Source organism: Sander vitreus, chromosome 23, assembly GCF_031162955.1.
Source record: "Sander vitreus isolate 19-12246 chromosome 23, sanVit1, whole genome shotgun sequence".
Classification (NCBI taxonomy): Eukaryota; Metazoa; Chordata; class Actinopteri; order Perciformes; family Percidae; genus Sander; species Sander vitreus.
Window position 1 is genome coordinate 14232178 of NC_135877.1, and position 24696 is coordinate 14256873.

General features: G+C 41.1%; 1 protein-coding gene across 1 annotated transcript in view; it reads left to right on the plus strand.

Annotated features, from left to right (window-relative positions):
- Window positions 1-6535: 6535 nt before the first annotated feature.
- LOC144512453 (uncharacterized) overlaps window positions 6536-24696 on the plus strand; it is a 55485-nt gene continuing 37324 nt past the window's right edge. Inside the window, exons 1-2 of the mRNA XM_078243221.1 lie at window positions 6536-6598; window positions 6678-7134. Of these exons, the coding sequence (XP_078099347.1) occupies window positions 6536-6598; window positions 6678-7134 (520 nt within the window). The remainder of the gene's footprint in view (window positions 6599-6677; window positions 7135-24696) is intronic.

Sequence of the window (24696 nt, forward strand, 5' to 3'; positions counted from 1 at the left end):
GCCAACTTTTCATCAAGAACCACTAGAAGGTTGAAATTTTTGATTCCGAGTGAAACAGCTGTTGGATGGATTGCCATACCATTTTGTACAAACATTCATGTTCCCCTCAAGAGACATTCTAATAACTTTATATCTAGCTCCACCAGCACGTAAAAGATTTCACTTATCAAGTGAAATATCTGAACATCTACTTGATGGATTGGCACAGATGTTGGTACAGACATTCATGGCCCCCAGAGGATAAATCCTAATGACTTATGATCCTAAAATCTCATCTACCACGAGCAAGAGGTTGACATTTTTGATTATGGGTGAAACATCTTGACAACTACTGGATGGATTGCCATGACATTTGACATTCATGAGCCTCTGACCTTTCCACCATCATCAGGTCAACATCTCAGTTTGTCCAATACTTTGGTTTATGACCAATATTTGCAAAACTAATGACATTCCCACCAGCCTCAGCTGCACTGTGTGTTAAGTACTAACTGGCAAATGTTAGCATGTCAACACACTAAACTAATGGTGAACATTGTAACCGTTATACCTGCTAAACAACATGTTAGCATTGACATTGTAAGTATAAATGTATGCTGACATTTGCATTGAGCACTGCAAAACCCAAGAATAGCCTTACAGAGCCACTTGACTCGTTAATATTAATAGATGACCTTCAATTCATGTTAGAATTTAATAGCCCATTATATGTTATATTGAGAAAGCTGCATGCTCTGTAAATAGTAAACAATCCTTGTTGCCACTTGCCCGAATCATTCAAAGTTTTTACCAGATGCTCATGGTGTCAATGACTTGCTGACTTGCTCATCTGAACTGACATCGCTGCAGAGTCTCACTAATGAAGTGTAGTGTTTCAAGTAATTAATTTCTACCTGACATTAATTGCTTTATCGTGTCGTCTGCTCTTATCGCATCTCTTAATGTCATGACTGCTCCAAAGTCCTTGGAAAAATGTTAAATTCCTTTCTCCTTCCAATCGGGTTTTAACTTTCCTCTCTCCCATCAGCTTTTTACTACCTGAACTTCTTTGGCATCATTCATGAGCAAAAGATGGCAATGACAGCTTCATTTTGATAAATCTTTCCTTTTTCGTTGTGTGCTTTTTTCTCACACTTTCAATGCCAAAGGGATAGTGATGACACAAAAAAAAAAACATCCATAACCAATGAGTCGTCTTAGGGCATAAAAACTTTCATATTCTGAGTCAAGTCAAGTCACCAAGCCATTTATCAATATTAATGAGAAAGGCTGACCCAAAAAAAGCTAAAGAATAGAGCAGTTTTCTTTTATTGTGGAGTCTGAAAATGTGTTAAGTGAGAAATCATTCTTGCTGTCGTGATAAAATGAATGAGAGCTATCGCTTCAAATGAAAACTTTCCAAATATGCATCTACTGTAGGTGCTGCTGAGTGCTATGGCTATTCAAAACTTAGGCAGGAGTCCTTGTTTGTTTTCAGACACTATTTCAAAAGGCAACTTTCTGTTTCTCAGAATGTTGCTTTGGGTTCATAGCAGTGCTTCAGTCGTGTGTGTGTGTGTGTGTGTGTGTGTGTGTGTGTGTGTGTGTGTGTGTGTGTTAGACGCTGCAGCAAATGCCGCTGAATAATGAGAGAATATAGCTGGTCTACTTTCAACTGAGCAACAAACCCGAGACACAGCAGGACTCTGGGGAGTAAGCCTATATTGATATAACACAGTTTTGAAATGAAAAGTTCTGGGGGAGGATCCAAAGATGGGGCAAAACTTTAACACCGCCAAACAACTTATAAACTTTAGTTTTTCGGGAGTGAGGCATTTCAATACGAGATGAAATAAAAAGATTTTACCTGAGGTTTGTCTTTTTTTAGTCCGACCACTTTGGTCCAGACTAAAATATGACATTATGACAATATGACAAATACAAACTATTGGATGGATTGCGATGACATTTTGTACAGACATTCAGGGTGCCCAGAGGATAAATTGGAATAACCTTGGTGATTCCCTGACGTTTGCTCTAGCCCCACCAGGAGGTTGACATCTTGGGCTTTTATGAATGAATATCTGTATGTAACTTTGGTGACCCACTAACTTTTGCTGTAGTACCACCATCAGGTCATAATTTGTCCAATGCTTTGATTTGGGACCAAATACCTGCTAGACTAATGACATTCCCATCAGCCTCAGCTGTACTCAGTGTTTAGTGCTAATTAAAAATGTTAGCACACTAACACGCTATATAAGATGATGAATTGGTTAACATTATACCTTCTTAAAACCAGCATGTTAGCATTTTCATGGTGAGCATGTTAGCAGGCTGACATTAGCATTTAGCTCAAGGCAATGCAGCGCTTAAGTACAGCCTCACAAAGCTGCCAGCACCTGTGGACTTATTATCTTATTTGAAGAAAGTTTTCTCATCTGCAGATGCATGGTAACTGAGGTGAAAAACTTGATTATTCGTATCACACTTTGTGCCCCGTCCTTGTCGCTTCACATCCAGGATGTCTGACCCTCTCAGGCCTCAAACTTCACTATAAGGTAATTGCTGTTAAAGGTGGGTTGCATCTCTTCCAGCAGAAGGTCCATAATGAAAAAAGGTGGACCTTGCAGATGTCACCCAACACCAAAGTCACTGCTGGCACCATTTCCAATCTCCCTGCAAAACTCATTTTTTCCTCCTTCCAGCCATGTGTCACTGGTCTGGTGCACAAACCATTTTTCACTTCATGCAGCTTGTAAATGCCATATGGAAGGAGGGACCTGGCTGCACCCATCACTGTGGTCCTCATACTTCACTGTCTCAAGATCATACGGTATTTATTATTTCCTCTGAGTTATCTAAAAGACGTTTTATGAAACTTTTAACTATATATATATACAAATCCATTTCCACTTATTCTCTTTTCTCATTAAAAATAGCATTAATCACAACATATTGTTAATGCCACTCCTGTTCTGGATGAATTTGGCAGACTGTCCCTTGCTTCATTAGACTTTGACACCAAATTAACAGCAATTTACTCAGGCTGAATGCGGGCACCCTTTGGATTTCAAAAAGATGGATCATGAAAGAACACTTAAGATTTTCCTTTTAGATCATCTTGTCAGCGTATAAAGGCATGCTACACATAACAACATCATTCACTTGAGACCAATGAGGAGTATGCCTATAAATTCCTGCACATTTGCAGTGCAACAATAGCCTGGGAAAACCCTGACGAACTTCTGGGAAATTTGAGATTTGCTCTGCAAGTCCGTCTAGCCAAGAGCATAGACAGTATATAAGAATGGACCAACAGATCCCTGTTGCTCTGGACGGAGACCAGTGAAGGATATTAGAAGCACTTTTCCGGTGAGCGCTGAGCGTTACTGCGCAGCCTCCAACTGAGAGGCATGACGTAAATGTGACGTGAGCAACCTGTCTGAAAGTTGTAAGTCTTCTGGTAGCTGTGCCAAGAGAAATCTCAATCATTCCCAATCGTGCAGAGACGGAGAGCGTAGGTATATGTAAGGAGATAACATGGACACAGGCTAATTATTGCTAACTGAAATGCTAGTTAACATTAGTAATTAAACTTAAACAGCTAATGTAAGTCGAAACTGCCTGCAAACTTCTCCTGTACTATACGGTAATTCCTCTACTATGCGACAGTTAGTCGCGTGGTTATGACACAATCGTTAGCCTATTTTTACAAAAAGCGTCTGCTACGGAGCCATAACGTGAGATACAAGGTAATGGAGCCTTTTATAAATTGTTGTGTTTCTTTAGAAATAAACAATGGACAAATAAAGTCTTTAAACGCTAAAGTTATTCGCTGTCAAAGTGACGTCAAAATGAATGGCAGTCAATGGAATGCTAACATCGGGTGATCGTTTTGTAGCATCAAAATGGCGCCATAGGAGGTTCAGGCTCTGAAGCGAAGCTTACCCTCTTGGCCAAGAGCCCATTCAAGCCCATTTCCAATTTTTCCAAATCGAGGCACCAATCACAACCATTGACGATGACGATAGCGCAGCGACGGCGAGCAGCTTTTTGTTTACATTCAACATGACGGCTACCGAAGCGCAGCAACCTGTTGATGTCGCTGTCGCTGCTACGTCACCCGGATCGTTGGTCTGATTGGTTGAAGGACTATCCAATGTGCCCAGAGGCATTTGAACGGCGTCCGTTGGTGATGCCCCTTTGGAAATGAGCTGCAAATGAGCCTTGCCCAGACCCACTCTCAGTTACAACTGAGAAGGGTCTGGTGTCAACCAGGCTAGTGCAACAACTGAATAAAAGTGCAAATCTGAAAAGCATCAACTACAGCAACCAGAAGAGCTGAGCACTCTCTCAGTGAGATATCACTTCAGTCTGTATCAGGAGAGATTGTCACTGCAAACCTAAAACCCATTTCCTCTCCTTGCTCTGCTTGCATGCTATCTGTCTGGTTGACTTGTTTTTTATTTCCCTTTTGGTAAAGTCTGTGATAACAAGGCACAGACTGAAAGGCAGCCTGGTCCAATTTACAAAAAATGATACTGCTATCTCAAAACAGCAGGAGCAAAGTCTAGTTTTCCCCCCAAAACTTTTATGATTCGTTTGCATACCTAAAGAAACTGGTGGATGTGCTAAAGAGAACCTGTGAAAAGCAATCCATGTTTCATCAAATCATTTTCATACTGTGCTAGTGAGCAGCATTAGGCGGAAGTTATTATATTCTCCACCATGCCATTCTTTTCTATCCCTGCAGGGCAACATCCAAAAAGAAAAAAAAAATTGCTACCATTCAACATACAAAGACTGCTGTGTGACAAAACGAGCGCCACAAGCGATACTAATCACATCACACATTCACACGAGAATAGGGACGTCTCAAGCTCTTTAATTTGCATGCTAAAGTCACATCTACAACACCAGCCTATATTTCCTTGTTTTTACTGTGATCAAACAATGCTTGAAGTGTTTGAGAAATGGAGAGGTATTGAATGAACCAATGGCAGTTGCAATGTTGTGGATAGGCCTCAGTGGAGCCAAATGCACTGCAGCTTGAGAAAACACAAGCAAATGAAGAAAACATATTCTATTTGACATCACAGAAAAAACCACTGCAAATCCAGAAAACACAACCAAATACAGATCTGATTGCATTAATCAGATTTGAATCAGTACGCTAGTAATCAGCTCAAGACTAACGCTAGATCAACAGGAAGTAACCTGAATCATGCAATCAGAATGTAAAAAAACTTGTTTGCCAACATCACTTTTTAGTGTCCCCTGGAAATGTCTTTCAGTCCCTCCAGAAAAACGTGATTATGCGATCGCATAATTCCATGCATAATCAGCCAAAGTCCGCATATTTATGCGGGGGGGCCGCATTTTTTCAAATACGCCGCACTTTCGCCGCATAAATTGCCAATTTCCGCGCAAAATATGCAGGGCTTGCATGATTTCATAATCCCCGCATTTTCGTTGCAAAAAAGTCACATATATCTTAGCAGGAAGTTGAAAAATGTTGCGTTTACTTCACACAAGAGCAGCCATTTTCCCCTGTTGCCATGGGAATGTTATGAAGTGACGTAATTACGCGACGTGAACATCATCGAAAAGCTGCAAACCCCGCGATGAAGCCATGATGAAACCGCAGTTTTTGCAAGTTCCCGCAATTTCATTGCATAAAATTGCATAAAATTGCATAAATATCCCGCATATTACATCGCATTTTTTAAGAAAACGTGCCACATAATCAAGGATTTTTGCCCACATTTCTGGAAGGACTGGTCTTTCGTGTTCTTTATGACTTGCAGATTTTCTGTATTTGGTTGTTTTCTGTTTTTGCAGCATTTCTTTTCTAAATGCTGTGCATTTGCTGTCAAATGTGTTGATTCTCCTTTCGCTTGTCTTTGTCTATTTGTACGTGTTTCCTTAAGTTGCATTGAGCTGAGCTTTCAAGGCTACTGTACCACAAACCAGTCAGAATTGATCCACAGATTGGTTTAGCTCTTGGATGATTTTGTTTGACATTTTAAAAGACTATAGTATAAAGGTGACCAGGGCATGCAGTTTAATGCAGTAGGCCTACTGTTAAGTGAAAATTATTTTAAAAGCATAAAAATCTTGAGGCATTTGTCTAACTAATTTGACTATAAAGTCTGTGAAGTATAACTTACCTTGCAGGGGAAGAGACTGGCCAAAAAACGTTCGGCTATGAGATGCAAAAACTGTGGATTAACGTGTGAAACGTGCATTTATCGTGTATTCACTGTTTTCCCCTGCGTGATGACATCACTCCACTACGGCCACGCCTCCGCACTCCGTTGATGCTGATCCCCTCTTTGCATCAGCACCAGAGAGAGAGAGAGAGAGAGAGAGAGAGAGAGAGAGAGAGAGAGAGAGAGAGACTACCCATCCCCAGCAGAGCGTAGAGGCGTCAGACGGCCGCCAGAGCATCCCAGTTACGCTGTTCAGAGGCCCCATCGACGGTTTGCCGCGCCAGAACCAGCTGAAGGAAAAGTCACCATAGCCGGGCACACGGCCACATTAGCAGTCAGTAATGGAGAGCCTGCTGGATAATCCAATGAAAGCCGTTCTTTACCTGAAGGAGCTCACCACTATCGTCCAGAACCAGCAAAGCCTGATCCAGACGCAGCGCCAGCGCATCGACGATCTCGAGCGAAAGGTGGAGGACCTGATAGGAGAGAACCGACAGTTGCGGGATCCCCATCACTACGTCCAGCTGCCCGCTCAACATCACCACCACCACCACCCGACTCACCGCAGCCCGAGTCCCCAGGCGCCGGCCAACCTCCATCAGCACCCGGGGAGCAACAAAGCTGCGGCTCACCTCGGCCAGCAGGCGCAGCTGCAGCAGCAGCAGCAGCAGCCGCCGCCGCCGCAGCAGCAGCAGCAGCAGCAGCAGCAGCCGATTCCCGGTCTATCGGCCCAGCCTCAGCAGCATCCGAACCCTCCTGCGCCGTCGTCCCACCACCCACAGCAGCTGCAGCTCGTACCCACCTCGCCGCAGTCACCCAAAGCGAGCCAAGCCAGCCCAGAGTCCGCCGAGGAGGACAAGAGGAGTCCCTGCTGCAAGTCCCTGGTTCCGCAGACTCCCACCGCTCTCTGCCGCTCTGTTGGACTGGCTAGGAAAGCGGAGTAAGTAGCTTTCATGCTGTGTGTAGTGTACTGCAAAAAAACAATCTCCATCTTAACGAGAGATTTAGCCTACTGTTAATTATGAGGACTCTTCGAATTACATTTTCCTGATAAAACAAAGATATTCCTTAATAGATGCAAATTATTAGCTTTACTTTGCTGGATATTTATCCCCATAACAGTACACACTGCACACTGTACACTGTGTCAAAAAAGTGACATTATTTCACCCCACCGTTTGGCTAAATCTCCTATCTCATAAAACACACATTAAATACTAATAATAATAATATTACAGTCAGGGAGCCTAATAAGATGGATATTTTTGCATTGCAAATTTTCTTGTCTAAATATAGCACATGTGTTTGTCCAGAAAACACTGCCATACCCTCAAGGGGCATCAGATATAATGCCACAATCTGTTATCACCCCCCGTAAAGGTGTCAGCTAAAATTTTGGAAACACTTTTAACGGAAGCAATACACACATAGAATTTATGAAGTAGCGTAGACAAAGGTCCTGTTAAATCGTATCACAGACACTGAATGAGGCCTGTGCTGGATTTGCCTTTGATTAACTTCACATCCCCTGACAAGCTGAGGCTTAATTTCCTAATTCAAGCTCCTCCTGTATTTTCACATTATTCACTCAGTTGTTGTTATACTTGTGTGCAGCTTTGGCTTCATGCCTGGTGTCATTGTCTAGCTGGAAAACAAATCTTCCCCAAAGTTGCAAGTTTCTTGCAGACTGAATCAGGGTTTTCACTAGGATATCCTTGTAGTTTGCTGCATTCATTTACCCTCAGAGGCCTTCTGCAGAGAAGCATCCACACAGCGTTTTTGATCAGTGTCAAAAAACACATGAAATCCCCTTTGATTCATGTTCATTGATTGAATTCATTTCAATGTTGTAAAACAATAAAAGATGCAATCGTCTACTTTTTATATGCACTGTTTGTGCTTCAGAACTGTCCATGGTGCTGAATGTTCTTTGCTCACCACTATCAAGGTCACACACACACACACACACACACACACACACATACACACACACACGCACGCACGCGCACACACACACACACACACACACACACACACACACACACACACACACACACACAGTAACACTCGCTGCACCGCGCTAAGTCCCATCTGTTCCACTCGGCTGCATTTGCATTGTTTCTGTTAATCCAGATTGATTCATTGTACCATTAAGACATAATTCCTAAAGAGAGTGGGTCAGGAGTAGTATACATGGACATCAAAAGTAAAACACAACTGCTTTCACATGGATTCACCCATAGATGGACAAACATACACAAGATATGAGTTGTACAAATGTCGGGGGGGGGGGGGGAGGGGAGGATTCAGTAAGTAGGTTTATTTGTGATTTACCAACCATGCGCCCTGACAGTTCTGCAGAATAATGAGCAATGAGAGCGAGATGAAAAACGAGAGAGAGAGAGAGAGAGAGAGAGAGAGAGAGAGCGAGCGTACTGTACACTATCTTATTTCCGTAATGTAAAAGCAGTGACACATGAAAAGAGTTGTGAAGCAGCATTGTAATTTCCGTTTAGAGCATTGATCCTGGTCAGACAAGATGGTGTATTGCTGTGCTGTCAATGCCGCAGGAGGAGTAATACATTTCTATTAGCGGGAAGATGACAGGGACATGTCACAAACTTACTAATAAGGGTTGTGTATAGATTTGTTTGTATATTTATCCACGCTATTTCCCCTCCTAGTTACTCATTTTTCCTGAAACGGCGCCTGTGAGAATTAGAGGCAGGTGTCTTCCCTTAGATTTTGGGGAAATAATTTGTGGGAACACAGCTTGTCACACCATAGGAAAAGTTTGACTTTTTTGGAAATAGCTTTATTTGCTTTCTTGACCAAATTTAGATGAGAAGATCGACATCACTCTGATGTGTTTCAGTACATAAAAAGCTGTTGGCAGCCAGCTAACTTAGCTTAGTCCTTACAAAAAACCATACCACCCTACAATTGTCGTTTTTTTACACTTTGTTTTTCATACGGTTTAAACAAACGAAACAGGTATATTATTCCAGGTATATTTCCAACATAACCATCTGTATTTGTGCTTGGTTAAAAGTAAGCAGAAAATCCATTTGCAAAGCTTTAAATGAAAAACGAAATGCTTACTCACTCACATCATGCATTCCTCATCTCTTCCAGTGGCATAATGAAGAATGCAAATCAAGGCCGTCTTCAGCTTTGAACAGTGAATGTGGTTGAATAACTGCTTCCATCCCGAGCAGACTTCTGCTCTGGTGTGAGCTCAAACTTCTCAGACGGAGAGTCTGAAATATTGCAATTGTGTTCTTAAGGGGCTTGTGTGATCTGAGGGAAGCCTTCAGCAATCCTGTCTACTATTCTCTATTCCTCCTCTCTGCCGACTGCACCTCCTAATAATAAATAAGAATAAATTGAATTTATATAGCGCTTTTCACGAACTCAAAGTCGCTTTACAGGGTATAGAAATAGAGACAAACAAATAAACAAAACAAAACAAGATTCAGGCACAGATGAAAAGGGGAGGGGCGTGAGGCTAGGGAGGTATGAGGGAGCCAGATGGTGGAGGGCTTTGTAGGTGAGGACCAGGATTTTGTAGGATTTCCGGTGGGAGATAGGAAGCCAGTGGAGTTGTTTTAGGACTGGAGTGATGTGGTGCCAGGATTTAGAGCGGGTGATGAGTCGGGCGGCTGAGTTCTGGACCAGTTGGAGTCGGTTACCTCCTACTCTCTCAACCTCCATTGTTTGTGGTTTCTCCCACTCTTTGACTCCTTGCTCAAATGATACCGTTTTCCACCTACATCATTACTCCTTCTCCCTCCTTGACTGTCCTTGTCTCTTCTATCCTTCATCTAACCTCACTGTCTAATTTTAAACTTCTTCTTCTCCATCATCCTATCCCCACCTCTTTACTTATTTCCTGCAATCAGCATATTATGCTACAGTAGCCAGCTCTGCAGTCTGGATCAGTTTTCAATCCCATCCTTCAACCATCAGGCTCTCCACGTCTTAACCCATCTCCTGGCTGGGCTCAAGTGTTCACTCCACCCTTTTCTTTGGTTCTCTGTCTACGCTTTGGGGGTTGTCATGTGTGTGTGTTCAAATACGAGTGTAAAGGTTGGGAGTCAAGAAGGGTGACAAACAGCCTTGGCGAGGTGGTGTGTTTCTGAGCAAAGAGGCGCGTGCGTGTCTGATAAGCAGCAATCCCGTTGCCTAAGGTGGAACTCCCAGGGTTCTCATTTAGCTCCAGGTGCTTTTCTGTTGCTTCCCTGCCTCCCACACTCTCACAGATATTTTAAGCTCTTGCTCTTACACACAAAACACTCACTAATGCACACAAACCCTAACATGCCACATGCCACCTGGCAGCACGCATGTTTTTCCGCATTGGCCGCGACTCCCTCTGCGCCCGCCATGCCCTTGTTTTCCTCCTACTGGCCTCGTACCAGCTGGAGCGCAGAATGTATGCCATCTCATATACTGTGATGTACAGATAGCGCTTAAGAGATTGGGAGCTCAGCACACATCCACATACAACATAGCACACATTAGAGAGTGACCCTGCTGAGTGCCTGCTGGATGCTGCAGTCTCTCCTTGTTCTGATGATCATAGATCAAAGAGCCTGCTGCTTTGCCAGCACAGGCTCCACCAGCTATGCTAACCCCGTAGAGCCACTCTCTCCAGGTACTATGTTCTTATCTTTTATCTCAGTGTATCATGGGTCATTTCTCTAAATATTAGACTTACTTTGTGCACATGCATCCAAAACAAGGTTAAACCGTAGAGTCACACTAACCTGTGTAAAAGAAAAGTTAGACTTTCAAAAGCTTACACAATTGTGTGGCTAGCTGGACAACACTGTCCTCACCATACCATCGACACCGACATCGCGAGTAACATTTTGTGTCTCATTTCAGCAATCTTTCACTAACCTTAACCTTCTTTGGAAATGATTATTATTTATCATTAACCAAGAAGTTGGCTAAAATAGACATTAAAACCATTTTATTAGATTTGTTTTGGCTACTTGGGGCAGTGGGACAAGCCATAAAATGCAACACAGAGATATCAACATCTTATAAAATGCTTGTGGTAAATTTGTTAGCAAATTTGTTGCCTACTTTTTTGCAACATTAGCATTCATTTAGAGTCATGTTTGTGGCCACCAGATGAGTGTGTCTGATCTTCCTTCTTTTTCTTTAGCTCTGATTTGGTCTCCACAAATTCCTGAAGAAAATATCTGGCTTTGTAGCAGCTAAATGCTCCAATATATTCACCTGCTTGTTGCTATGGTAGGGTACAGTGGATTTATAAGAAGCATTTAGCTGGAAACAGCTGCCGGCTGCTGGAAACGAGGTTAATGAGAGCCATGAGAGTGAACCAAAACAAGAAAGCTGCGGACCTGAGGCCTGTACTACGAATCAAGATCAGCATGCCCTGGATTTGCTTACTGGATATCTGACTTCACTAACCCTAACAACCGCGGTCCCGCATAACCTGTGTCATGACGGTGGTTAACAACTAGTTCAGTCAACTCAGGGTTTCCCAATCCAGCAGCGCGCGCGTTCACATAAAAGAGGCGGTGTTTGCGTACCACGACCAATCGCAAACATCTACCAGAGCCGCATCTTTTAAACAAGAAGAGAAAACTATAATTCTACATAAATATGAAGAACACAAACACGTTTTACAGGCAAAATGCAGGAAGGAAAGCTGGCAAAAAAAGCTGACGCTGTTTTACGTAAATCACAATGCTTATCCTATCATTATCATTTCCAGTGGTGTAGTCTACGTGATAGTAAGCTCCAGGATTTCTATATAGGCTACCCACTTAAAAATGCCCAATGGCACGCAACAACATAGGCTACTTTGCATTATATTTTTGATAAATTTTGAATTGTCATCCGTGCTTTTTTCTTAACATCTATAGGCTGAATAAAGGTATTTTTACCATAAATTGGTGCATTAAAGTGTATCGGAATGCAGGAAATGAAGTCGTTGATGCATAAAACTTTCCTGGGGGAGGACACCCAGGCCCCCCCACTATGATATGCCCCCTTCCTCCCTTAAAGGCAGATTCTGGCCAATATACAGTAGGCTACAGTACACCCACTATAATAGTATACATTAGACTACACTGGTCACTTCCCCGTCAAGATCTGACCATAATTACACTTTTGCTTTCCATGAACTGTCGTTGCTTTAGCCTTTTATTTCAGTTGAAACCCTGGCAGTGGTAAGCGATCATAGAGAAAATAAAAAAATATCAAAACATAATTCTAACCGATGTGCGTATTGGCAATACACGGCTGAAGGAGCCGACAAATAGCCTATATGTAATTCCCTCTGCTTAAAAATCAAAATCTTTCATAAAGATATCCATCAGTGAATGTTAACGGGGTTGTCTGTCTCTAAATGTTTTAACTTTTATGAGCGCACCCCTCTCTCTCCCTCTCTCTCTCTCTCTCTCTGCGCGCCGAGCTCCACCTGATCTTCTAAGAACGCTGACGCCGTTATCAATCGAGTATTGATTGGTCAGTAGGCGGTGCTTTAACACCGGTTGATCTCTAATCTCCAACATAACCTGCTCCCGACCAGGTTAGGTGTTCAGCATAAGTTACCACGGTGATTGAACCCGATAACAACTAATCCACCTTTGTGGTACAGAAAACCCTGGGTTGAACCTGAAGTTAGCTCTTTAACGCCAAATCTTGCTTCGTAGTACAGGCCTCTGAGCAAAACAATGAGACAATATATATTGTTTCGTGATTTGGGTGAACTGACCCTTTAGGAACAACAATTTTCTGTCTCTGGAGCCTGAAAGAGAAGTAGAACCACTGCCTCTCTGCGTGTTTGTCTCTCAAAGACAACAGTGAGAGGGCTTCCGAGAGAGAAATAGATGGGTGGATGATGGATGTAATGGACAAATTCTCTCTCTCTCTCTGTCCTCCTTTTTGTATTTCCCCTCCTGCCACCATTACTCGAGAGTTGAAACCTCCACTCCTGCAAACCTCTGCTCTTTACTTCGCTTTCCCCTCCCCTCAGTCTGAATGGGAATCACGTCCGCTCGGTTATGACAGGGCGGCTTGGCTCGGCTGCTGCTGGAATCCAAATCATGAATATCACATTTGGTGCGTAGTGCTTTTAAATTGCTTCATTTCTCAGAGGATATAGCTGCTGGGTGATTCCTGACTCCCTAGTAGAATATTAGTTGTTTTCATGCACAAGTTGAGCAAGGCGGAAGACAGTCCCAGTTGTCGGTAATCCAACCGCGTGTGTGTGTGTGTTAAATACTGTGTGTTGTGTTCGGGTGTTAAAAGGACAAGAGCACAGCTGTTGTAAGGGGATATATGGGATGATTTTCTGTGTTTTTCATTTGTGTAGTGGGTGTATGGTAATCAAGGATATAACTTGCCTTGGCTTTGGCTTACTGGACAATTCTGTTGCTCTGAGGTGTTGGTTTGATCCAATTTAGTAAACACCACCATTGGTAAATTAGATTATACTGTGCCAAGTATAAATATATAATTTTGCTCTACTGAGTATCTTTGCAAATGGTGTAACTTTACAATAACCCAAATGTGGAAGCCCATGCAAACTAGGGCTGAACGATTTTTGAAAATAATCTAATTGCAATATTTTTCAAAAATATTGCGATTCAATATGCGATTATTTTTTAAGCTCTTTGTCTTCTGTATTATTCAACAAAGACAAGCAATAAATCATTGTATAGTATGAACAATACAATATTAGATAGATTAAACAAACTGTTCTTTCCTGGAGGCCAGGCCTGTATGTGATGATGAAATTATTAATTAATTAAATTATCTTTTATTTAACTACTTCAGTCACAGTAGTTTATTGAGCACTGACCAAGCCTGGTGTAAACATTCATATGAAAGTCAGAAACAAATCACACAAACTAAAGTGCAGATTGCAGAAATATAAAAACAAATATTTACCACAGCAGTATTTACATTTAATTATCATTTACTGTAATAAACATATGCAAACATGTGGATTGCACTTTTTAAACACTGTCTTTGAACTTTACTAGACAGTTAAATAAGTAAAAATATAGTATATACAGTATATACAACGGTGTATTTTTTTTTACAGCGCACACAGAGGAGCTGCCTCCAGCCCCTCCTACGCATGACAGCGTCAACATTGCACTCACACTCAGAGACAGAGAGGCTATCGTTACGTTAGTAGTAGCATGCTGCTGCTGGTCTTGCCGTGAGATTAACTGTACTAATAAAACCGTTGGAACAACGCAGCCACGCTGCTGTGAAAGCTCCCCTATTGAGTCTGGTTTTTACCCCTCCCCGTGGCAGTCTCCTCCACTCCATATCTTTATAACGGAGCTAGCTAACTGGAGCTAACCGCTAATCAGAGCTAATCATTGCTAAGCGAGCCTTCAGTTCTGCGTGCCTGTATCCATTAACTGCATGTATGGACTCGAGCCCGAATAAAACCCTTCATTTTATTAATGGCTGTAAAAGTTTTAAACTACAACTCAGAGTTGTTTGAATGACAGAAATCTTCTCAAGGTACGGCGTAGCGTTAGCGTGCTAGGTTGATGCTTTCTCTGCGGGTGCAGACTGATTTGCTCTTGCGAGTCACGTGACCAAATCGCAGCCTTTGCGATTAGGAAATCGCGTCTTAACACATCGCGATATTATCGCAAATGCAATTAATCGTTCAGCCCTAATGCAAACACAATATCTTTTGAAGTCTCAATGTAAAAATACAAAGACAATATAAAAGTGGATTTCTGTGGATCTATTTAATAATTATGTGTGTCAGTTCTAGTCAGCAGCTTTTGAATGATAGTATACGTTGGCTGCCTTGCTGCACCTTTCAGATATTTTGTTCAAAACTAGAGGGGAAGATGATTATGGAGAAAAAGCTACATAATGTGCATAGAAAAACAGAATGACAGATAAAAAAACCAGGCTAGGACAAAATACACTGGTAAGCCCCACAGAGCTGAAGAGTCCAAATGTTGTCCCACTTTCTTCATAACTTGGCAAAAATGCAGAAAACTGTTTCTTTCCAGTGTCAGTCAAAATAAAAAAAGTTTGGCTCAAACATGATTAAAAAAAACAACATTGCTCCCAACTGGCAGTCCTCTGTCACTTGGGCAGCATGCCGACACACGGAGAGACAGACATGCCATCCTCGTCCTTGACACTTCTGATGACACCATCTTTTATATGTAAATACTGCACACCCACATAATGGCTCTGCATAGAAATGTGTTTTTGCTGTTAGTCATGTTACACTAGCTGCATAGTGAGGCTGCCTTTTCATGTTTGTAGGTAAATTATTCACACATCTTATTGATGCATTTCATATCTTCATCATGCAAATGAACAGTGGGCATAATGAGCAATCAGCAGAGTGTGTGTCATTGGTATGCAATCTACATGATTCAGAATTGTGGTAGCAAATGGGAATGATATCAGTGTTGTCATCTGCCATCACTCAATCTGATAGCATAATGTAAGCAGACAATTTGATGTCATTCCTATTGAACCCTTTTTCAACTCTGCACAAACTTAGTTTTATAATAATATCTACCCTACTTTTTTTTTTTTTTTACTATGTTTAAAGATGACATACTTCAATTTCTTACCAAAACCGATCTCTTATGCTTTACATAAATGGGAAGCCTTGGTGAAAAGACGTTATATATTTAAAAGAACCAGCAGCTGCTTACCAACAATAGTTTAATAACTGCACAGGTTTTTTTCATTGTGGTAATAAGAAAAAAGCGTGCAAATGTGATAAGTGTAGCACTCAAAACCTCCGCAGTTTTGGGGACAGAGCATTCTCCAGGGCAGCTCCCAGGCTCTGGAACTCCCTCCCCCAAGAGATCCGCACCTCTGAGTCCCTCACCATCTTCCAGTCTCGCCTCAAGACCCATCTCTTCTCCACTAGCCCCACGCCCCTCCTCTTTTCATCTGTGCCTGAATCTTGTTTTGTTTTGTTTTGTTTTGTTTGTTTGTCTTTATTATCTATACCCTGTAAAGCGACTTTGAGTTCGTGAAAAGCGCTATATAAATTCAATTTCTTATTATTATTACTTGGTACACCCCTCATTTCACACTAATGGCTCTGCAAAGCATTACAACCTGTTTAATCTTTCATAACATACTATGCTATTAGCTGGCAGTTAACAGCTGCTAAACTACTGTATGTGGTGTTGCAATGAAACAGATGTTTTGACCATAGAGTTACTTACAGATGTCTTGGAAATTATGCACGTGTTACTTCAGTGTTTGTCCTTCTAAGATGGTGGGATTCCTCATGGGCAGATAATGCTGTGCCCCGACTCTCACTGGTCAGAGAGCTAATCACCTCTGGTGCTCAGGGAAAAGCAATCTTTGAAAGAAGGAACAGTGTGCAGTTATGAAAAATGTCCCCCCATCTGTCGCACAGATTTTACCCCCTGAGAGCTTTGCCCTGAAAATCCCTCATCAGACAATCCTAATTGTTTTTGCATCATGTGCACCAGTGTGCATCTGTGTGTCCGATGAGGGTTAAGCGAGCGATTGAATTATGGGCTCATGTTGGGGCTGAACGTATATTGTGATTTGTGTGACTCATTTTGTAATTTAAATTTCTAGTATTTTCTATCAATTAAACTATATGCCTTTATTTGTGGCCTATTGAGCAGGATATGATACTTGACATATACTCAATAACATTAAAATACAATAATGACATTCAAAAGTATGTGTAAGTATTGATAACAGCTATGTAGTCGGCCAATTATGGTAAAAACAATGACAAACGTAAGCAATGTTAGGCAGTCCCTCCAGGATTTCGTGGCTTTTTTTTTAGATTGTTGCGGCCCAAAATGCCTGATTTTGCGTATTTTTGAGTTTTCCTAGTAACCTTACCAAAAAGGCTCAGGATGCTGCAAATGTTGGTATAATATGAAAATGGCCGGTGGATTTAAGACAAAAAATTATAATTTATTGAATGAATCAAATTTGAACATATGTGTCAGTGACATGTTGATCTTTACATTGTTAATTTCCTATCCTGGCCTGGGACACACATTCATGCGGTTTGATAAAGTACTTATTGGACTTTAAATTATTATTGCACTTACAATAATGAGTAGCTGTCCTCAATTTAAGTCATCCTGTCGTCTCATCTCCGGGTTTTCCTGCATCCACCGTGTGTGTGTGCGCGTTAGTAGCGGGGGGAACTGCAGCAGCCCTGCCCCCGCCCGCTGCAGAGAGCCGACAGGATTGAAACAGCAGCCGCTCCAGCGACTTTAGAATGAATAATTGTTACAGCGTACATTGATGTTAAAATGTATACAGGTTGGCAGGGTGGTCTGAAATCTTTTGCCCAGTCTTTTGCTGTACGTTTTGTTGGTAAATGTGAGATGTTTGAGTCTCGTCTTCATATCGGAAACAAGTTCTCTCTCACTCCCGCTTGGTCAGTGGCACTCAGAGTCACATTATACAGACGTAAAGTCTGGCATGTGGGACTGCTGGGATTGGTTGAAGTCGCGGGAAACTCCAGTTGTTGGTCAAATTGGTCAAAATTGCGAGTCGCACCAAAGTCATGGTGATTGGTTGAATTTGCATGAATTGGCGCGATTGCGACATCGCGAAATCCTGGAGGGACTGGTTAGGTATGTAATATATGTATAAACTATCATTTTAACCGAGTGCAATGGGGTTAGTTTGCCAGCAATTGCTCTCTATCCAACATGATCTCCATGTCCGCTTTTGCATTGTATACTGAAACAAACACACACAGCCATGCACAGGCACACACTTGCCTAGGGAAATGTCAGGTATGGTTAACTTTACGACCCTGAGTAATGTTCAAAGCCATCCACCTAAGGCTGCGAGGCATTGCAGAGCTGATCGGAACAGGCACGGCATGTCCAATCGGCTTTCCTGGTCTTCCCAACACATCACACAAAGCCTCAACCAAGCTCCTAACCATGATTTATTGTACCATGCAAGACAAAAAAAACAGGGGATACATCTGCTGCTAACCACTACTAATTTCCCTGCATACCAATCATTTGCATTCTTCACATCTGTGGACACACATTGACACTGACATTGACAAATGCCACTTTTAAACTGGATATATTTGTGTGTTTACTTGCGTTTTTTGTTGCACAATATTATAGAGACGGGTTCGTTACCTCACATTAAATGCTTGGTTGAATGCAGATTTTAATCTTTTCCTGGAGGCCACAGATAGAAATGACTAACCTGCGTGTGTGCCTCGTTGGTGTGTTCCCCGTGACATTTCATTAAAAAGCATTTGGGTTTGCAGATTTGGGTTTAGTAGATTGTCTTCACATTCAAAAGGCCATAAAAGCTTCTTGCCCTTCCCCTCCACTCCGGTTATATCATCAACGCCCCGTCTGTCAACCTCTTGATGCCCGGATTACATCATCAGGTACGCAGTGTCAGTAGGAGGAGCTGATGACTCTACCAGTGATGTCATCGCAGGTTTCAACTTAGAGCACATCCTAAAAGAAGCAAATGAGATGAGCAGGACATAAAGCTTGAATGAGTCATAGGCTACGTGTGGGAACTGGAGTAAAGAAGTTATTGTACGTGGATGATGTGGTGAAAAATGTGCTTTCTTTTCTTTTTTGTCATGCCTCCCCCATCTTCTGCCTACATGCCTTCTCTTCCTTGTTCTTTTACTTCCTTTCTTGTGCAGAAAACAAAGACCATCATTCACAAACACTCTGGTCCCATGCCTCCCTTAATGTATAAATGAAACTAATTTACTTCAGCACAAAATGTATGGCTACTGTTGCTGATCTGGTTGATGGGATTTTCCTAATCAGCCCAAGCCCTGGCTGATATATGACAACCATGTCAGTTTGATAGCTGTCAAGCATCAGCGTGAAGCATGGGAAATATCTGTGAAATCTGACCCACTGCCAAGTCTTCAGCAGATGGCCCTGGAGCAACACAGTGTAGTGTTGATGCTCGATATGAGCTGCTAAAACGGCTCAATAGTGGAAGCACCAGCTGGAGAGAAAACAGTAGGAAAAACTGCTGCTTTCATGGGAAAATTAGTGACCATATTTCCACTTACTCACATGATAACATCATTTAGTTGTTAGCTTGGTTGCACTCAGTAATCCTAGCTAGCTAACGTTAATGTTTGCAAGCTAACTCTGGATTTCTTTGATGGCTAAATGAGCTACTGCCCCGTTCCCTAGCAGTTTGCACTCTATGCAACTTTGTGCACAGACTAGAAACCTGGAGCTGTGTCACAATGATGCATACAAATTGGATAAAGAACAGCTATTTCATTTGGACCAACAAAGTACAAATAAATCTAGCTCAGCTGCAGTTTTGAAAAATCTGTGTATCATTCGTTCATTCGTTTTTTCAATATAAAACCAAAAAATCTAAAAATGACTTGCAAATGAAAAATGGAAATAAATGGATAATGAGCAATCCAATTTTTATATTTTCAAATGATGCAAATTGTGTGACCCGGAAGTGATCTCTACGAGGACGGGAAATAAAACGAAAGATACACAGACTTTGAACCTCCTCAGCCGAATAACATGTCTAAAATCTCATTTGAGCTACATGTTGGCGAAAAGGATTTTTGCATATATTAGCTAAAATTAAGGCTATTTTTTTAGTTTGCTACACCAAATAAGCCCACTGCATATTAGTTACATTTGAAATCAGTATGAGAATAATTTTAGTTAGCTAGGAAACGATGTTTGCAAGCTTACTCTTCATTTCTTCTTTTTTGTGGAAAAGGAAAACTCACTTTCCTTGGCTGTTTCTCTGTAATGTCTGCCAACACTAAAAACCCTGATATCTGTCACATTATTACATTATTTGGTCAAAGAACAGCACATTTTTTTTATTTTTACCACAAACTTGTCCAGTATAAATAAATCCAGCTCAGTGTCAGTCTTGAACCCCTTTAGCTGATGGAGCTCTCTCTGACAAGTGAGCGCCAGGAAGTGGTTCACTTCTCCCCCCCCCCCCCCGGGCTCAGCTCTCTCCCTCTGTGCTTGTTTTGCCTCCTCCGTCAAAGGCTTCTCTTTTAAGTTTTATTGAAGGGGGACCAACAGTTGGGAGTTGAGTTGAAGAAGAGTATAAAATGTTGAAAGCCTAGAAAGATTTCTTTCTTCTTTGATTTTTAGGGGGTGCCATCAAAACTTGACATTTATCGTTGATATTAGATAGCGTATAATCTTTCTTCTACAGAACTCATGTAGCTGATGAAATATCCAAAACGTATGAAACACTGATGATATCATGAAAAACATTCAAATACAGTCTTCAAATGTCTCTGATGCTCCTACAAACATTATCACCCATCAGACTTCCTTGTGTCTTGTTCAGACAGACATGATGTGGCAGCATAAATGCAGAGCTTGATGATGAAATGATTTCATATTACTGTCAAGTGTAGCAGTGGAATCAAGGGGGACAATGAGACAGAGAAAGTTAAATAAAGCTCAAATGTTGCAACTTTCCTGACACTGGCACCGCCAGGAGTTCTTTTAAGGGATTGAATACAAGAACATTTTATTTTGTTCCTCTTTTGTTAGCTTTCTCTTGGGAAAACTGGTCTTGCTCTATTGTCCATCTCCAGCTCTCTCAGTTTTGCTTGCAAAAGGCGAGCTAAGCCACTTGGGACGGCCCAAGAGTCCGTCTTGACGTAAACCTTTCAGCAAAGCTTTTTTTTTTTTTTTATTCACTGTGCGTGTGTGTACAGGAATTGATATGGTAGGCTTTCAGGACCGAATTTTGAGGAGTGTGTATTTGTGTGTGTTGGAAGATTGGTGCAGTGCTCATAAGAGATGTCTGCTTTAGTTCAAGGATATTTGTCTGCTAATAATCCACCGCACAATTATGTTTAATACATCATTTTATCCTCACAAATGTATGCGCACACCACCATGAAGCACTGAATGTGTGTGTGTGTTGAATTTATTTATCTCAGAAAGCCTTACACACTCTTAGCCTGTAAAACATAGTGATAAACTGGCACTTACTGCGACTGCCAATTTGCCAAATGGAAGTAAAGTATTACAAAAACATTTTGAGTGTCTTTTTTGATTTAACTTGATCAAAGTGCTCCAGTAATACTGCCATGAGACCAGTTGAATTGTGGAAGGCTGTAAAAACTGTAAAACGGGGCGGGGGGATCTCTCCCATGTAGTGAAAAGAGGACAAGGGGTCATAAATACAAAACTATTTTGTTTTTAATTAAAGAAAAATCTATACAAATGTATAAACATCTACATAGACATGTAATAACAACATAATACATGTCACACATGACATTAGATGTATGTGAATTAATTTAGTGTCCTCCATACATTGTCCTACGGGTTGCTAGTGCTAGACAGAAATGATTAATGCCACGAAACATGTTGTTTTGCTAATTGGCAATTTGCTATTAGTCATGAAAACTTAGTTTGAAGTACCAATGCACAAATACTTACCAAAACATGCTTCTGCAGATTAGATGTGGAGTTATTGAATGCTGCCAGTTCAGTCACCTTTAGCAGGCACATCTGGCATTGCATGATGATACTATTGGCCTTCTTGAATTTGAATGAACAGAATACAGTAACGTGAGTAAATGTATTTCGTTACTTACCTGTGGTTTCTAACCCACCTTATATTATATTTTATTTAAATGTATTTCTTTCACTTACTAAACTCTGGATTTGACTTTGACCTTGACTCTGAAAAGCATTTTTCTCCCCAAAATGTTGCTTCAAAACAAACATGGAACAGAAAAGAATGGCAACAAACACAAAAATCCCTTTTTTTTTAGCAATCAGCCGTGCAACCTAAAACGCCTCAGCCCGAACCACTTGTTCAAATATGTGTGCCTCCTCCAAGGTCAATTGTATTTGTATTTACCATGTTTGGCCTTCAGGGGCAGACTCTTACACTACATATTATGTTATTTCAATAAGCAAACTAATTTTTTTCCTTATTTCCAAGGAAATGGTCTGTGAAAACTAATCTGTCATTTATTTTGAGATTTGATATCCCAAACCCCCCCCCGCTCTCTTGCATCACTTGTGTGTGCACAGATCTTTTTCCGCCTTTAGCCGAGTTGAATCAGCCGGAGAGCTATTGACACAGTAAAGCTGAATTCCACACAAGGAGGAGCGCATTGACAAACACATTAGACACGAGAAGTTAAAACAAAATACAACGAAACCATGGTGTGGAGATTACACTCTCCCTCAAACAGACCCAGTGTGTGGAAGAGCTTATAAAAGCTTATAGATTTTTTATAGGTGGCATTAGCGATCTTAGGCCACGAGGGGAACTGAGTCAGTGGTGTGGAAGATCAGAAAGCAGGTCATGCGAGTTCAGTTTAATCTTCAGTGCCCGCATTGATCAAACAGTCCGAGGGAGGTGTGTGTTAGAAAATGGATGCTTTGTAGTCTTGCAAATTTTCCGGAGGAGAATTCATGTTGATGTAGAAGACAATTTTGCGTAATCCTGAACATGGGAATAGGTGGATTGTCGTCACAGTGATACAGAGATTAATTAGGAAACCATATAGCTCCTAGTCTTCTCATATCAGTACAACTCGAACATGGACAGATTCAAGATACTTGAATTTTATGCAGTTTGGGTTTATGCTACGTAGCGCAGCGGTGCTTCTAAAAAGGTCACCAAACTTGTTATAAAACGCTTGCAAGCTGTTTTTGAGTGGAAAGATAGAGGTGATAGTAAAAGTGAGCAGAGAGGTGGTAAAAATAATGAAGGGAGACATCAGAAAGAGATGGATGGTTAAGATGAATCAAATGGAAGGTGCTTTTAAAAGATAAAAAGAGTTCATGCTCTTTCCATCCCGTAATACTTCCCTGTGAGCTGCTTTTGTCCAATAGATGAAAGCAATGATTCAGATGTGACCATAGTGACCATACTGTTTTTATTGACACAGTCAAGTGGGATGTACACAATTGAAACCGCAGCAGCATAACTAGCGTTATGAGGATCACCTCATACGAGGATTTAACAGTGGTAAAGTACAGTTGGCAGTATTTTGGTGCTTTTTCTAAATAATAAAGAGTTCAGATAAGAGTAGCAGAAACAACACATTGGTCATCATGTTTTAAAGCACCCATATTATGCTCATTTTCAGGTTCATAATTGTATTTTAAGGTTGTACCAGAATAGGTTTACATGGTTTAATTTTAAAAAAACACCATATTTTTGTTGTACTGCACCACTCTCTCTCACTGCTGCAGATCCTCTTTTCAGCTGGTCTCTGTTTTAGCTACAGAGTGAGACCTCTTTTCTTCTTCTTCTTCTGTACTATCTTTGATTGCACTCGCACAAACGCAGTAGCTCAGATGTAGATCATGTCAGCTAGCTAGCTCCATAGACAGTAAAAGAAAGGCTGTTTCGACAACTTCGGTCAGTTACAAGGCAGGATTAACTGGGAGACTTCTAAATGAGGGCGCACATGGAAGTAGTTCTTTTGTAGATTATGGTGAACTTGTGTGTGTTGTAGTAGTGCTTTGCTATTGAGAACGAGGTAGAATGCTAGCGTTATAATTAGCGTTAGTGTTAGCATGCTAACGCTAACTCAGAGACTGAAGGCAGGACACATTCAGAAACTGTATCTCACTCAAAACAGCATGGATGGATTTTTTTCAAAGTTTGTATGTGTGTGGAAGCACCAGAGACACAAAAGAACACCCCAAATCCCAGAAAAAGTGTTTTTTTCATAATATGGGCACTTTAAAAGCTGGGCAGTAAACAATAAATGTTTTATCACTGAAGTAGAATGATACTGGCCATTTTACACTTTTTGTTCTTACAAACATTAGTTGTAAATATCTAAGTTAAAAGATTGCAATTCCAAATCTTTTGGGTTAGGTAGAACGTGTCTGGTAATATTCACAAGTTAGTAAAACTACTAGAAATACTAATATTGATCAAATTACCCATTACTTTGGGAAATATGCTTATTTGCATTTTCTGCTGAGAGTTAGATGAGAAGATCGATATCACTCTTATATCTGTATAAACATTAAGCAAAGATAAATAAGATAAAGGTGGCATACAATGATGCACTTAGAATCCTGTTGAAGTGTCCAAGATGGACCAGTGCTAGCCATTTGTTTGTGAGGAGTAATGTTCCCACCTTCCATGCTGTGCTGAGGAATTTTATGTACAGATTCATGTACCGATTAACAGTCAAAGAGTCAAAGAATACAATTTTAACTGGGTTAACCAACCCTGCACTTAGTGATACCAGATATACCTCCCAACTCTGGAAACAATGGAGCACGCATCTGTACCTGTTTTAATTATTGTGCATAGCTATTTGTATGTCTGTATGTATGTGTGTTTTGTATGTTCCCTTTATGTAATATGTGGTAGTCAGTATGTCTGTATGTATTTATGTTTGTGTGTTTGTGTGTATCCCTCTTTTAATATGTTATGTGTACTTTTCTATCTGGACCTTGAGTCTGTTAATAAAGTTATATGTAAAGGAAAATTT